Here is a 17,412-nt window from a genome sequence, read left to right as displayed (position 1 = left end):
ACTTACAACATAATATCTCATTCAAATACTTTGACAGTCCATTTTATTAGACTTACATAAACTTAAACATATATTTAGGACGCTCAACGTATTTTCAAATGCAAAATAAACTATCAAATGGTTACTTGTGCCTATCAATGCCAGGACGTAGTCACGTTATGGTCAGTCTGCAATAAAATGTGTAAGAGATTTCTGATGCGTCAGCTTTTTCAGAGATTAAATGTATTGGATGCACATCTAAATAACAACGAAGTGTCACTGTCAAATGCTGTTGTCTGATATATTTGAATCATCTGGAAACATAAACCTTAAGAATAATGCTACAATTGATCGTTGTGCTTATGGTGTCTTGACTCCAGACTATTATCGTGAAGAACTCTTTATTAAATAGGAATGCTAATAACATTATCACTCTCTACTTCCGAAATCACATGTTAATTAAGTTTTTGGTAATCATATAACTTTACTACATTAATGTGTTTGATGAATTCCTATAATACTCTCAACAAGTTCAAGTACAATGTGATCTTGATATATCTGTGTTATTCGTGATGACCCACTTGTAGAGAAAAATATGTGTGTAAAAACGGCTGGTATGAGTTGAAAAACTTTATGTAGAGTAGCGAACAACGTTTCGACCTTCTTCGGTCATCGTCAGGTTCATAAAGAAAGTAAGAGGTAACTGACCGATAGCTGACCACATGTTTGAAGAGGGTTGTGTAACTAAGTGTAGGAATATAGATGGCGTGCTTGATGTTTGATTATATTTATTAATATAAGTACAAAGGTGTTCCTTTGAATTGGTTTGTTTTGGGCTTGAGTTGTATGAAAAACATCCAAGTACTAAATAAAGAAATAAACATAAACAAACGTAAAATTAAAGAAGCCTTACTTATACAACAAGCACGCCCTCTGCATTCCTACACTCAGTTACACAACCCCCTTCAAACATGCGGTCAGCTATCGGTCAGTTACCTCTTTCTTTCTTTGTGAACCTGACAATGGCCGAAGAAGGTCGAAGAGTTGTTCGCTCCTCTACATAAAAAAAAATTTATCAACCCATACAAGCTGTTTTTACATATATTTTTATCTGTGTTATTGTTCTGTGTTCTAATATTAACATTTGTTGTAATCACATCACATATTCCACTTGTTCTACACATAACGTAATGCTACTTTGCCATATTCTATACATTCGTGCCATTTCTCCACTACCTTAGTGTATTGGTTGAACTTACACGTACTGGCATCATGATGAAGTTTATGAAACCACAACTTATACGGCCATAATCATAAAACGCTTTCACCTTGTACCCAAAGTACGTGTCACGTTGTATAATGTGTTTTTTTATATTGATCCAATACCGTCACCTTAACATATTTTTATAGTAAAACCAGCTTGTATTCGTTGTATTAGCACCGTATTGCCGAGTTGATTTATTTGTAATAACGTTATCACACTATACTTCAATCTTAACACCATTTAGCAGGCCCCCCGCTAGTACAGCGGTATATCTCCGGATTTACAACGCTAAAATCAGGGGTTCGATTCCCCTCGGTGGGCTGAGCAGATAGCCCTTGTGGCTTTGCTATAAAAAAAAAAACACACACACCCATTTAGTAGAAATCTGTGATAAATTCACTTTAACGTATTGTTGTAATCAAACAATAAAATTATATTTAATTTATTGTTGTTTCTTTATTGGGAGGTCTGTAATTGACTAGAGTTTTGGTTTTGTAAAGCTTTTTTTGTCAGGAAATAATTTATACGGTTTGTAGAACACATACACAATCGTATGTAGTAATCTTATTTCCCTCCTAAATCTGTGATGACACTGTAAAATGATCTGATTAGTCGGAATTCTCTATAATTCACTGCAAAATGATATATTTAATTGGATATTAGATGCTCTGTAAAATGGTGTGACTAGTTGGAGTTCACTGGTGATTCACTGTAAAATTATTTGACTTATCGGAGATACCTTGGGATAATTGTTTTCTCTGTGAATGGCCTGGCATGGCCAAGCGTGTTAAGGCGTGCGACCCATAATCCGAGGGTCGCGGGTTCGCATCCCCGTCGCGCCAAACATGCTCGCCCTTTCAGCCGTGGGGGCGTTATAATGTGACGGTCAATCCCACTATTCGTTGGTAAAAGAGTAGCCCAAGAGTTGGCGATCGGTGGTGATGACTAGCTGCCTTCCCTCTAGTCTTACACTACTAAATTAGGGACGGCTAGCACAGATAGCCCTCGAGTAGCTTTGTGCGAAATTCCAAAACAAACAAACAAATCTCTGTGAATACGTACCACTATGAAACGTGTGAGAATAAGAAGTACTTAACTGTTTCAAGTACAGATTGATTTTATATACATGCAACAAACTCCATATACAGATAAATTAATTTTCGGATTATCGACTATGGTTCGAATTATTGAACACATTTAACCAAGAAAGTCTACTTTTCAAACCCTCCAACAAAGAGCTAGATTCGACAATTACTTTCAAGATTTATAGCAATGTTGTTTATAAAGAAACTGCATGCATACATACAATCTTACGTGCTATTTTATAGCCTTCATAGAATGTTCAATATCAAGGAATGGAAAAAGAACGTTGTTTGTAACCTACACATTTACCAATGTAATTGATGTTTTTTTTTGTTGTTGTTGTTTTGTAAATGAATAATAAAGTATGTGTCATTACATCTTCCGGCCACTCTGTACGTTCGTGCTCACTAGACCAGCCTCTAAAATGTATAAACAAAACACGGAAAAACAATTGAGCATGAAATATGTTTCTCTTAACGTTCTGTGGTTTCTCCTTCAATGAAAAGAAAAGAAGATAACTTGTTCCCACGTGCACTTATAATAAAATTCTTAAGAATTTATTTCGCAACTTCATTCAGGAATATAAATCTAAATTACTTCATCTAATCTCCTAAGTAAGTTCAATGCCATTTTTTTTTCATTGAACATCGTGAGTTAAAACACAATCATAAAAATCATAAGTTGGACATCTGTATAGTAAAAAACAAAACCAAAACTTTGCTACGTTTATCACTAATACAAAAGATTTATTCCCAAAACATAGTGTCTGTTAAAAGTCACTTTATTACACTGACTGTTATTACTTATTTTATTTTTACAATCTCTTTTCGGCTGTTTGGGAGTCAGCTAAGAAAGTCTATACCCTACCAGTGATTCAGCGTGTGATATAATCAGCGAATAATACTTTAGGAGGGAGGCGCTGCTGTTTCGCCTGCTTCACGAGACTGGGACAGCTCGAGTTATGCACGACCTTCACGTGAGAGCAGTAGTGCGCTTGTGAACGGTGAGACCAACCTGTAAGTTTTTACCCAGATAGTATACTACCGTTGTAAAGAATCATCCACGAATCTCGAAGGACAACTCCTTCCAAGAGGTAACTATGGTCCAAGTTGACAAAGCATCATTTCTTACAATTTTTGATGAATGATTCGAACAATCCTCGATAATAACACATTCAACTTCATTTGAGCGGCATTTGTCCGTTTCAGTCACTAGTTCTGGCTACGAACGGAGAAACATGGAATCTGTTGTAAAATTCATTACAGAAAATTACACGAATGTATGTTAAAAGCGCGAACTACAAACCTTTCTGTGTACCGTAACTCGTTCATGATATTTGACAATGTTTCCTTTGATGTGGCTGTATTTTATGGTAGATGTCACTGTCCTAAGAACAGGTAAGGGTTGTCAACTTAACTGCACAAGTTTTCGTACCATAATTGTAGCACAATTATCATAATTTCTCGTGGTAATGTTCACGTGGACGTAATTGAACTTTAATCTTGTGTTTTATTATTTCCAAATATTACTCTCTTTCTATAATAACCCTTTTAATACTAGTTTAAGATACCTCTGATTTTCAACAAACATTTGTTTTGGTGTTCTAATTATTAAACCATCTTATTTACAGTAAACGTAGAATATAATCCGATTGAATGATTGTGTAACTTTTTTTTGTAGACATAAGTTATTTTACTCTAATATCAGAGCTAAATTTTGCTACCTGTTCAACGTGTCACTAATGTAACGCCACAAGTAATGTAATACCATGTTTTCAGAATTTTTAGTGCATGTTGTATGGATATAGCGGTAATTTTTCTAATTACAATAATTAGTATGACTTAAAATGTGAGTTTTAGGATCAGAATGGTCATGTTTCAATACAAAACGCACAAATACACACTTATAATAACATTTCGTCAAGCAAAAATTTAGTGCCATGTGACGTTTTTAACACTTGTAAAAGCTACATAAATTGTTTTATTACAAAACAATAAACACAAGTAATTCTTATAGTGAATAAGCACCCACTTAGGTCATTTTAGTTGTTTTTTTATAAACATATGTTGCAACATTGCGTTTGGCCATAAACATCGTGAAATAAGAATAAAATAGACATCATAATAAAGCAAGAAAACAGTAGGTTCTATCTTCTTAGGGATACCATGTTACAACATTTGTGTTTTAGTAAAAGATAAAGAAAACATAACACTGGCAGAACGTGTTTGTGTTTTTTCTTATAGCAATGTCACAGAGGGATATCTGCTAAGTCCACCGAGGGGAATCGAGCCCCTGATTTTAGCGTTATAAATCCATAGGTTTACCGATGTACCAGCAAGAGACTAAAACTGGAATAAGTAACTGTATAAATTAAACATAAAAAATATTCAGATAATTTTCTTCTTCTGGTATATAAAGTATATAGGAGTTATTGGAGAGGTATATAAAGTATATAGGAGTTATTGGAGAGGTATATAAAGTAGAGATAAGAGTGCATTTGATATAAACAGTATTATTTAATCATATACATAGATACGAGTGAGAAAATTGTTATAATTATTTAGAGTATTTTGTTTGAAAAACACAAGTTGAACTAGTTATATGTGAATCTAATTTATAAAAACAGAGTTTACTTAATACAGTTAATGACTCGGAACATTTGTCGTAGTTTTAGAACACAGAATTTGATGTTTGTTTGTAACGTAACCAACACTGTCTTTCAATTTCTGTTTATTAACTGTAAAGTAGGCTTATTTCACGTGAACTTCCTTTGAAAGACTGACTCGTTTTGACCATCAATGAAGCTTTGTTTTGTGCAGCGACATAAAGCGTGTGTTAATATAAGCCTAACCGAATATAAAAGAACAGCAAGTTGGTTATTTTTAGTCAGATTTCATTGATCGCCAGACAGTAAAAGAGAAAGAAAAAAAACTTTGTGAATGGATCTTTTGTGTATTCTACACTAATTGATACCGCGAAGACTGGTTTGGATTCATTTCGTGTGTAGATTGAATGACACTATAGGCTTTTATGTCACATGTAACATGTCATTCAAACAAAACGTTGGCGAAAATATTGAATGATGTACGTATTTAGCCTAGCTGAAACTCAAACGAACAAAGAGTTCATTACTGATTTCAAAGTACGCAATGAAATTATGTTAAAATGTCGAAAGTGTCTCTGTAAAAACATGAAAATAGAAAACGTAAGCATATCCGTCAGTCAAACGTATAAATGACGGATTTCCCCAGAGAGCTTTCGGTTTAGCGCGGACACAAGATATCATACGAAATACTTCGGTAGACGGGATCGAGCCCCAAACTCCACAGTTAAAAATCAACCAGAGTAAATTACATTTATCTATGAATGTATATAGTCAGTGGTCGCATAAATTCCTGAAATACATCAGTTTATATTTGTTATTTGTTGTTTCTTCCAGAGGGTGATCTGTTTTCATTAAAGTTTCTTTCTTAGGTTGTTGTTTTTTTATCATTGGAGCTATATAGGAAAAGCTATTCAGGCTAGAATTATTCAGGAAAAGCTATTCAGGCTAGAATTATTCAGGAAAAGCTATTCAGGCTAGAATTATTCAGGAAAAGCTATTCAGGCTTAGAACTCTTCAGGAAAAGCTATTCAGGCTTAGAACTCTTCAGGAAAAGCTATTCAGGCTTAGAACTCTTCAGGGAAAGCTATTCAGGCTTTACTTTAGGCTTTACTAAATCATTCTAGATTGTTTATCGTCATTATAACTAAATCATTCTAGATTGTTTATCGTCATTATAACTAAATCATTCTAGATTGTTTATCGTCATTATAACTAAATCATTCTAGATTGTTTATCGTCATTATAACTAAATCATTCTAAATTGTTTATTGTCATTATAACTAAATCATTCTAGATTGTTTATCGTCATTATAACTAAATCATTCTAGATTGTTTATCGTCATTATAACTAAATCATTCTAGATTGTTTATCGCCATTATAACTAAATCATTCTAGATTGTTTATCGCCATTATAACTAAATCATTCTAGATTGTTTATCGCCATTATAACTAAATCATTCTAGATTGTTTATCGCCATTATAACTAAATCATTCTAGATTGTTTATCGTCATTATAACTAAATCATTCTAGATTGTTTATCGTCATTATAACTAAATCATTCTAGATTGTTTATCGTCATTATAACTAAATCATTCTAGATTGTTTATCGTCATTATAACTAAATCATTCTAGATTGTTTATCGTCATTATAACTAAATCATTCTAGATTGTTTATCGTCATTATAACTAAATCATTCTAGATTGTTTATCGTCATTATAACTAAATCGTTCTAGATTGTTTATCGTCATTATAACTAAATCGTTCTAGATTGTTTATCGTCATTATAACTAAATCATTCTAGATTGTTTATCGTCATTATAACTAAATCATTCTAGATTGTTTATCGTCATTATAACTAAATCATTCTAGATTGTTTATCGTCATTATAACTAAATCGTTCTAGATTGTTTATCGTCATTATAACTAAATCGTTCTAGATTGTTTATCGTCATTATAACTAAATCATTCTAGATTGTTTATCGTCATTATAACTAAATCATTCTAGATTGTTTATCGTCATTATAACTAAATCATTCTAAATTGTTTATCGCCATTATAACTAAATCATTCTAGATTGTTTATCGTCATTATAACTAAATCATTCTAGATTGTTTATCGTCATTATAACTAAATCATTCTAGATTGTTTATCGTCATTATAACTAAATCATTCTAGATTGTTTATCGTCATTATAACTAAATCATTCTAGATTGTTTATCGTCATTATAACTAAATCATTCTAGATTGTTTATCGTCATTATAACTAAATCATTCTAGATTGTTTATCGTCATTATAACTAAATCATTCTAGATTGTTTATCGTCATTATAACTAAATCATTCTAGATTGTTTATCGTCATTATAACTAAATCATTCTAGATTGTTTATCGTCATTATAACTAAATCATTCTAGATTGTTTATCGTCATTATAACTAAATCATTCTAGATTGTTCATCGCCATTATAACTAAATCATTCTAAATTGTTCATCGCCATTATAACTAAATCATTCTAGATTGTTTATCGTCATTATAACTAAATCATTCTAGATTGTTTATCGTCATTATAACTAAATCATTCTAGATTGTTTATCGTCATTATAACTAAATCATTCTAGATTGTTTATCGTCATTATAACTAAATCATTCTAGATTGTTTATCGTCATTATAACTAAATCATTCTAGATTGTTTATCGTCATTATAACTAAATCATTCTAGATTGTTTATCGTCATTATAACTAAATCATTCTAGATTGTTTATCGTCATTATAACTAAATCATTCTAGATTGTTTATCGTCATTATAACTAAATCATTCTAAATTGTTTATCGCCATTATAACTAAATCATTCTAGATTGTTTATCGCCATTATAACTAAATCATTCTAGATTGTTTATCGCCATTATAACTAAATCATTCTAGATTGTTTATCGCCATTATAACTAAATCATTCTAGATTGTTTATCGCCATTATAACTAAATCATTCTAGATTGTTTATCGCCATTATAACTAAATCATTCTAGATTGTTTATCGCCATTATAACTAAATCATTCTAGATTGTTTATCGCCATTATAACTAAATCATTCTAGATTGTTTATCGCCATTATAACTAAATCATTCTAGATTGTTTATCGCCATTATAACTAAATCATTCTAGATTGTTTATCGCCATTATAACTAAATCATTCTAGATTGTTTATCGCCATTATAACTAAATCATTCTAGATTGTTTATCGTCATTATAACTAAATCATTCTAGATTGTTTATCGCCATTAATGTTTGCAAAAACACGATTCGTTTAGAAATATCAGGAATAGCCTGTTTTGGTTAAAATAACTCAGTTTATATCGGTAAGTCAGTGGGTTTATAGCACTAAAAATCGAGTATCGATACCCGCACTGTGCAGAACACAGATGCTCAATGTGTAGCTTTGTGTTTTACGACAGAAAGCTATGTATTAATTGAAGTTACATTCAAGAATGGTGTGTATTTTGGTACTGTGATATGCCAGTTTTCTTGCAGTTGGAGTAGTTTGATACGATTCCATTTAGAGTATTGGTTTAGGTTAAAAACATTCATTAACATTTATACTTGTTAAAAAGTGATTTTACCAAGTTAAAATTATTGAAGTGCTTACTCTTCATAACCATTAACCAGAATAACTGTAGTTAATTAAACTGTTCTTAACCGTTTTCATTAACTAATTAAGGAAAGAATGTTTTTGTTTTTTATTTTTGTCGTTTTTCTCGTATTGTTCTTAAGAGTTATTTATAATTCATGAGGTGCAAAGTTTTGTTCTTGAATTCTTTTAATAAAGATTGCTTAAGACGATTTCTTTTTTAAATTAAAACTATTCACGAAATGTTTCTTTACGGCTTAAGTTTTTGTCTATTTTACTAATTGTTTTAGCGCAATGTCACATTGGGCTACCTGCTGTATCCACTGGGGAGAATCGAGCCCCAGACATTAGCGTTGTGAGTCGGTAAATTTACCCTAAATCCACCCTGGAGGTCAAAAGTTAAGAAGTACACAAATTAATTTTTTATTGTAGACTCATTTTCCTAAATTCAGTTTTATAGTATCTGAATGTACGATAATTACTTGATTAATTACTGTACTCTAAATGTGTGTGTAAAACATGTAGAGTGTTTTAAATCATGAACAAATATTTTGCGGTATCATCCAGGTTCTAAGGAAATATTAACTTTAAAAGGTTTATGTTGATTCAGGCTCAACATGGCCAGGTGGTTAAGGCGATCGACTCGAGCCGTGGGAGCGTTATAAGTAACGGTTAATCCCACTATTCGTTGGTAAAAGAGTAGCTCAAGAACTGGCGGTGGGCGGTGATGACTAGCTGTCTTCCCTCTTGTTTTACACTGTAGATTAGGGAAAGCTAGTGCAGATAGCCCTCGTGTAGTTTTGCGCGAACTTCAATACAAACACACAAACCTTTATGTTGGTTCTGTAAGCGTGACAGCAGAGGAATATTCATGTTTTTGTTCCATACTGTTCAAGAAATTCTTTAAGACATAACAGTTTTTATATGATTTTTATTTTCAATATATGCAAGTAAAGCATATCACAGAATGATTTTTTGTGTCATAGCTTTGTTTGAAACTTCGGTACCATGTGACACTTATATAATGTTCCTTTTTTTCCTACATGTTTAAGAGCAGAAATGTTTCGTATTGTTAGTCTAATTTTTGCAAAGGATGGCACATAAAAACTGGTACGGGTGCATTTCAAACAAAGCCCACTAAATATCAAATATTTATATATATCTTAAAGTAGCGTTGCTGATCGCAAGAGACACGAATCAGTTAAATAGTCTAATGATTAACACTTATATATGATGTGAAGTTACTTATAACAATTATTCAGTTATATAGACTGTGCAGGATTGATAAACCTCCTTTAGAAAAACACAGCTTGGGAACAACTTTCATGTAATAGGCTTAAAAATGTAGAAACCAGATAAACTTGATCTACTGAGCCAGTAAACTTTAGAAGCTGTAGATTTTTGTCATAGAAAGTCATATGAAATTATATCGAATATAGATAAGACGTACTCTTTCACTATATTATGTTTTTTTTAAATAAAACTAGGATTTATGATCATTTTTGTTTTTAAAAAAAATGTTTGTTGAAATACTGTTATCAGCCAACAGCAATTTTAAATAACATTACACACGATTATCATAATAAATATTTTTAAACGGTATTAACGCTGTACGTTAATACATACAATAAAACCTGCTAAATCGCAAAATATCTTGCGCGTATTGTATTCTTCTGATACTCTCTTAGTACATGCAAAAATATCATGGTAAGTAAATCCATATGTGGGTTTTTCGGTGACCTTATACAACTGCCCCACCTCAAGAAATAAACAAATGAAATAATTATTTCCCGCTACTCTCCTCTGAGGTGACATCCAAATTTGGTTAACATCCGCTGAAAAGTTTCTGAATCCGTAGAAATTTCCTTTACTTACTTTACAGACCGACCACATCCCAGGGGATAGTCAGATAGTAAAAATAGTTCACACTTCACCTCCCTGCGGTATAATCAATACAAATGCAGAAATACGCCTGGTTGTTTCCTGCCTATAGCTTTCAAATACACATGCATGCGTACAAGACAGCGACCACAAACTGATAAAATAGCTGTGATCTTATAACCAACACTAACCTTACCCTTGCTATAGATTGAGACGAATTAGAATTCCATAAGGAAAAGGCTTAAAATCAACCAGAAAAGACTATAATTCTTCTAATGGCAGAAATGATTTAAATCAGTAGTTAATGTTGTTTTTTTTCGTAGTAGCTATTAATACTCTCTTTATAAGACGGTATTCGTAAAGGGTGATTCGTTAAGACACAGCATAAGTCAAACCTGTGACGCCGACTGTCAATTTTTCTCATGTCTATAACATCATAATTACAGGTTTCTGTGCCAGTATAAATCATTTGATTCTTAGTTGCAATTTCGCTATGGGAGAATAAATTAACCATATTTAAATATCAATATATGCACGTGTTCTTTCTTATTCGCAACTCGGCAGTTATTTTAATACAACCATTCCCCATGGGCTAGCTACTCTTATATAAGTTTTATTCACGCTCCATAAGCCAACCTAGTTCTAAGTTTTACTCGTACGTTTCTTCTTTAATTATTTCAATCTACGTAGGGAAGTTACATTGATTAGAAGTTAATAACAACTGTATTCCAGAAGTCTCCTGTTGATATTGTAGCAAGACTCGCTCTGGAATCAACAAGACTTGATCTGCAGTTTAACTACATATTTATTAACGTGTAAATGTTTAGTTCTGATCCAATCTACTTAAGTAGCTTGCTTTGATCAAAAATAAATGATAAATATTTTAATCACTGTTTTTATTTTAAGGTGCTTTGTTGTTAACAAACACTTCGTTCTTATTGGACACTCCGCTATGACGTATTAGTTGTATTTATTTCTCATTGGCTAGTTAGTTTAATAATTTTCATTACACCTCTTTCCAAAAGGTATTCTACCGGTAGTATATATATCAAAATTAATTATCGTAAGCTAATTTGCTATTATGATTAACCAGATTTTAAAACTAAATGAATTAGCCTACTACAGGGTGTTCGGAAAGTCACTGTGCACTTATATATGTATATGATTACAAAACTACAGTGACTTTCCGAACACCCTGTATTATTGTTAAACACATTTCTTTTTAAATAAGCTAATTTGTAATTATCTTTAATTGCATTGATTTTTATACACTATTGTTATTATTCTTTTGTTTTTTCTCATTAGTTACTGCTCCATTCATACTTATAACCATAGTCTTTCTCACAGTCTCTTCTTCCAATAGGCACGCCATGGCCAGGTGGGTTAAGGTGTTCGACTCGTAATCTGCGGGCCGCGGGTTTGAACCCCTTCGTACCAAACATGCTCATCCTTTCAGCCGCGGAGGTATATTATGATGTGCGGTTAATTCCACTATTCGTTGGTAAAAGAGTAGCCCAAGAGTTGGCGGTGGATGGTGATGACTAGCTGCCTTCTCTCTAACGTTACACTGCTTAATTAGGAACGACTAGCGTACATAGCCCTCGTGCAGCTCTGAGCGAAATTCTGAGACAAACTTCTTATTATTAGTTACATTCAATATGCGTTCCCACACAAAAAATACTTACCTGGGAATTTCATGTTAACGGAAGCGCCCTCTGGTATTTTATTTACCTTGTTTAGGCTCAAAACTCTTAAATTTTTTATATGCAAATTACTGCTGCTACAGTTCAAAAAGTCTTGTACTGTTAGAATTGTTAAACTGATGTTATAGTCCAGAACTCTCAAACATATCGTGAAAACATATACTTAATATGAAACTTAAAAGTATCAATACAGTTTTATAACCGTTTTTAAACTAAAGTATTCTCTTGTCGCAACGAGATGACAATTGCTATTGTGCAAATAGTAACTGAAATATTATAATTTTGATTGTTAGAAAGATATCCCATTGTGAATGTGTGTTTTATTCAATAAACTCTCTAATGTCCTTCAGAGAAGACAACACTGAGGCAATATTACAGTTTACTCGCTGCATAGTCGTACACAAATTGCTGTTATTGTTCGCAGTTTGTGCCACTGTGCCGCTAGGGGGCACCATACACAAATAATGATCGAGAATCATCAGAGCATCTCACAATAATCGAAAATGCACAAGTGTTATATAAGTGTTATCAATACATCTATTTATACATCATGCATTTTTACACTTGTTCAAACTATAATAGAAATGCTGGTATAATTATGATATCTTTCATCAGTACTGTGAAAGACACAACAATGTTCAGTGCACGACAAATTATCCCTGATTGCATATATTCTTTAATGGAATCTTTAATTTCCCATGGGAAATTACCATTCCAACCCCCTTTAAACGAGTGTAACATTATTTTATATTAATCTCCAATTTTGGAGATGTTATTTCTTTTGTTAGTGCTCCAAACCGTAAAAAAATAGGTTATTATTTATTTAGTATACAACACTTTACAGGACCTTAACACACGAACGTTAACTGAGGTACTGTACTTCTTCCAATACGAGAATTTTCTGAATGTATAAAAGTAAAGTTGATTTGTTTGTTTGTTTGAAATTTCGCACAAAGCTACTCGAGGGCTATCTGCGCTAGCCGTCCCTAATTTAGTAGTGTAAGACTATAGGGAAGGCAGCTAGTCATCACCACCCACCGCCAACTCTTGGGCTACTCTTTTACCAACGAATAGTGGGATTGACCGTCACATTATACACCCCCACGGCTGAGAGGGCGAGCATGTTTAGCGCGACGCGGGCGCGAACCCGCGACCCTCGGATTACGAGTCGCACGCCTTACGCGCTAGGCCATGAGTAAAGTTGAAATATATACTTCAGCAACGAACGAAAGCTGAAATACTACAGTACTAGACTTGTACTGACACCCACAATTAAAAAAAAAATGAAAAATAATACATTTCACTTACACGTTAGTTTTATAAAAAACGAGACATGTTACTAAATATCCACATAATTTTATATGAAAAAAGTAAAACTTGTAAAATAATTATTTGTTTTTCAATAACTCAGTTTTGAAAGACCACAGATAAATAACGAAATAATTCGGACGATGGTTTAAATTTCAGTTTTAAAATGTTCTTCATAAAGAAGTTGAAAATACGAATACAAATAAATTAAACTTCTGATAAATTCTGAGAGAAGTAGAAAACAATTTTCTTTCAACCATAGCGCCAAACTTTATTCCAATTATTTTGACATAGAAATAAAAAAACAATTTTGTTCGAAGCAGGCTTACGAATGACACGAAAAGTTTGTGTGCTGGCGGCGTTTGACGAACGCTAAGTAATACAAGTCTTTTTCGTTTAGTATTAAAATGACAGCCAATAAGGATTTATGCAGCTACTAGGTAATGCATCTTTGCCCACTGGAGATTCGCATTTTTTTTTTAACAATACCGAGCCTTAATATAAGTAAAACAAAATATGTAAAATAATATGTCTGTAGTAAAAAGCCTTATAAAGTATTAGAAAATCTTACCAAATGATGTGTGTTGTATGACATATGTGGATTGTTCATTCAGTTACTTTAGTTGTGTTCGAAAGCGTATTTTGTTGTTATTGTTTTAGAGCAGCGCTGCACTGCGAAATATCTGAACTTATTTCCTTCCAAGGGATTGAACCACGAGGTATAGAGTCGTAAGATCGTAAATTTACCGCTGAACCATTGGAGAAAACATATTTTATATAAATCAAGATATCACTGAAATTGAAACCATGATTTAAAATTAGTTTTTTTTTTAAAGTATTTTTCAATCTTGACTTGTTTAGCTAAACACACAATTTACTTTCAGAGATTGTTATAATGTACATTCTCCTCGTATACTGCATTTGTTACACTATCCTGAATCCAATGATATATACCAGTTCTCACTAATTGCGCGAAAATAAAATAAAATTCAATTTGGTTTGGTTTGAATTTCGCGCAAAGCTACCCGAGGGCTATCTGCGCTTGCCGTCCCTAATTTAGCAGTGTAAGACTAGCGGGAAGGCAGCTAGTCACCACCACCCACTGCCAACTCTTGGGCTACTCTTTTATCAACGAATAGTGGGATAGACTGTCACATTATAACGCCCCCACTGCTGAAAGAGCGTGCATGTTGGTATGACGGGGATTCGAACCCGCCACCCTCGGTATACGAGTCGAGTGCCTTAACCACCTGGCTATGTATGGCTAATAAAATTGGGAAACCGGTTAGCTGGTTCTTATTCCTTACCAGTGTGTGTTCGCATAAAACTTATCACGAATTATCATCTAGTTGACAAATAGTGAACCATATCGAGAAGTGGACAAGCCAATAGTTTGTTTGAAAAGCCACACACAAGGCGAGATGCAGTCTCTAATTTTGAACTGATAAACTAGAAGAAAGGCAGTCAGTTGACATTACTCACCACCAGCTTTTGGGTTACACTTGTCTAACAGACTTGCCCGACCTGGCCACCAGGAGCTTATGGTGCAGCCACAGCCCCAAGATGTGGTACACGGGTCGCAAATCAGGAATCTTCGGATTCAGAATTTGATTTTGATAACCAGTCGGCCACATCCAGCCTAGAGTAAATTTGTTAAATCGATTTGATTTCTTACCATTATGGCCGATTTCCAATCTTTTGACACAGTTATTGAATATTTATTTACTACTGTAATTCTACTAGTCTCGTTTTCGTTCTCAACCTAATAATACGTTAGTGTTACAATCAAATGTTCTGTAATGGTTTAGTAAGTTGAGATATAAAATTAGCAAAATAAGACGATTATAAATATTACTTCTTTCAATTACAGTTCATGTCTCCTTTAAATAAACTATATCTTACAAACAAGATAATCTAAGCGAAATAGGCCTGGTAATCAATGCATTCCAGAATAGCTAATAAACCTAGAAACATCGTGAGCTACGTTATTGGATTTACTTATTATTACTGTGTCAGGAGGTCAGTGATTCTGGAATGACCAACAGATAGCCAATTAGTAAACTTATTTTGTTATTTTATATACCTCATAAGGACACTGCTTCCTGAAACTTCTAACAAGCTGTGGAAAGAAACTAAACTAGTAGAGGTTTACATTATTTTACCGGCATTTTTCATAAGTGTTTGAACAAATATACAAATACAAAAAATAATAATAAATGTGAAGGGTAAAGCACATTGTGAAGGAGATTGATGTGGACTGTCTGGAGCCTCAGCCGACTTCCACTTGTCCCCAGACTGTTATCGAGACCGACTGATCTGTGATCGTTTAGCTATTATTATTATACAACAATTGTATTATTTTACGTTCTCAATAAAGTGTTTATTTTAACAGTGGTTATTTGGAAGATATTTGTCGTAGTTATAAGATATTTTGTTAATTACGTTAAACAAAGCAAAATAATAATAAATAATTTTTTTTTGCACTTTTGATACTCGATGCGTTATAGAGGTGGCAGTTAAGTATCCTTATTGTCATATGAAAGTAGATCAATATTTGAAGTTATATAATTATCTTCACATTCTCGCTAAGCAACGTTTCTTATAAATTATAGCGTAGTTGTTTTCTCTTAAATATTGGATTTTCGTTCTGAAAACCTCTATAAAATATAGGGCTTGGAAAAGAAACGAAAGATTTCTAAAATCTAACACTTCATTAATATTAGAAAGTATTTCTACAGATTAAAGCTAGATTGCTGTTTCAAGTATTAAACTATAGTATATTCCCGCAAAGTGGAATATTTATTATGTGTCGAACGTGAGCAATACTTGTATAATTAATTATATTCATATAAAATGTTTTGTATTCGCAGAATTATATATAATGTATCGTGGCACTAGTCGTTGTTTCCGTATTTCAACACGAAATTGAAAATGTTAGGGTTATTGAAATACACTTCAATTAATTCATAGAATAGGACACTGGTAATAAAGGAAACGTGTTGAATTTCGAGAAAATAAGTTCATTTATTATCTATCGTGAAACGTTCTCTGAAATTCTGTGTTCAAAAGTTGTGTAACTTCTGACAGTTGCTAGTTTTGCATAAATTAGTCTATCTATGTATCCATCCTCTCATGTAAAAAGGACATTTATAGTAATCGTTTTCCTAATAAGGTATCACATTTTACTAGAGGTTCTGACGTGTGCTGCTCACGATTGGTCTGTTATGTTGTTCGAAAAGCCAGATGATGGCGACTGGTCTAATTTTCAATGAATTTCCTGCAAGATATACAGTAGGGTTGAGATCTGGGCTACTAGAAAGCTACTCCAAAACGTTTACATTGATTAATATGGAACCTGTAATGAGTTATACGTGTGACTTATAATTGTTGGGCGTTTTTGGCGCAAAGCAACTTGACAACGAAATGCAAAAACAAAAAATCAAGTTAAAATAAAACCGGGTAAAAATAAACAGGATTTAAAATAAAACCGGGTAAAAATAAACAGAATTTATAAAGTCCTATGACCCGCTTAAATCTAACAACACGGTCAAGCTGGACAGTCACCATCGCCAATGACACCGTTCAACGTCAGTGGTAAATCTTTAATTGTTGTTGTTTTGAATTAAGCACAAAGCTACTCAATGGGCTATCTGTGCTCTGCCCACCACGGGTATCGAAACTCGGTTTTTAGCGTTGTAAGTCCGCAGACATGCCGCTGAGCTACTGGGGGCAGTAAACCTTTAGAAAACATGCCTAAAATGTTACCGCTTCCAAAGTCATAACGACAGCACGACAGTAAAAAAAAAATGAGAATTTGTCCCAAAAGCCACGCATTGGTGTATCAGTTCCAAATAAAAGAAAGCAATGCTTTGTGACAAGGCCAATCATATTGCTGGAATAATATAATATAATTTTTGTATTGGTCTTCGAACAGATTTCAGCAAGATTATTTAATAGTTATC

The 17,412-nt window shown here is 33.0% G+C and overlaps 1 protein-coding gene across 2 annotated transcripts in view; it reads left to right on the top strand.

Moving 5' to 3' along the window:
• The first annotated feature begins 3,220 nt into the window (after window positions 1–3,220).
• The window catches only part of LOC143256605 (protein kinase C-binding protein NELL1-like), an 84,273-nt gene continuing 70,081 nt past the window's right edge, over window positions 3,221–17,412 (top strand). The window contains exon 1 of one of the 2 annotated variants that reach the window (XM_076514023.1): window positions 3,221–3,723. In XM_076514023.1, the coding sequence (XP_076370138.1) occupies window positions 3,669–3,723 (55 nt within the window). In that variant the 5' untranslated portion in view covers window positions 3,221–3,668. The remainder of the gene's footprint in view (window positions 3,724–17,412) is intronic. The other variant, XM_076514025.1, reaches the window with a different exon arrangement.

The sequence above is a fragment of the Tachypleus tridentatus genome, chromosome 7, assembly GCF_004210375.1.
Source record: "Tachypleus tridentatus isolate NWPU-2018 chromosome 7, ASM421037v1, whole genome shotgun sequence".
In the NCBI taxonomy this organism is placed as follows: domain Eukaryota; kingdom Metazoa; phylum Arthropoda; class Merostomata; order Xiphosura; family Limulidae; genus Tachypleus; species Tachypleus tridentatus.
This window is presented reverse-complemented; position numbering and strand designations above follow the sequence as displayed.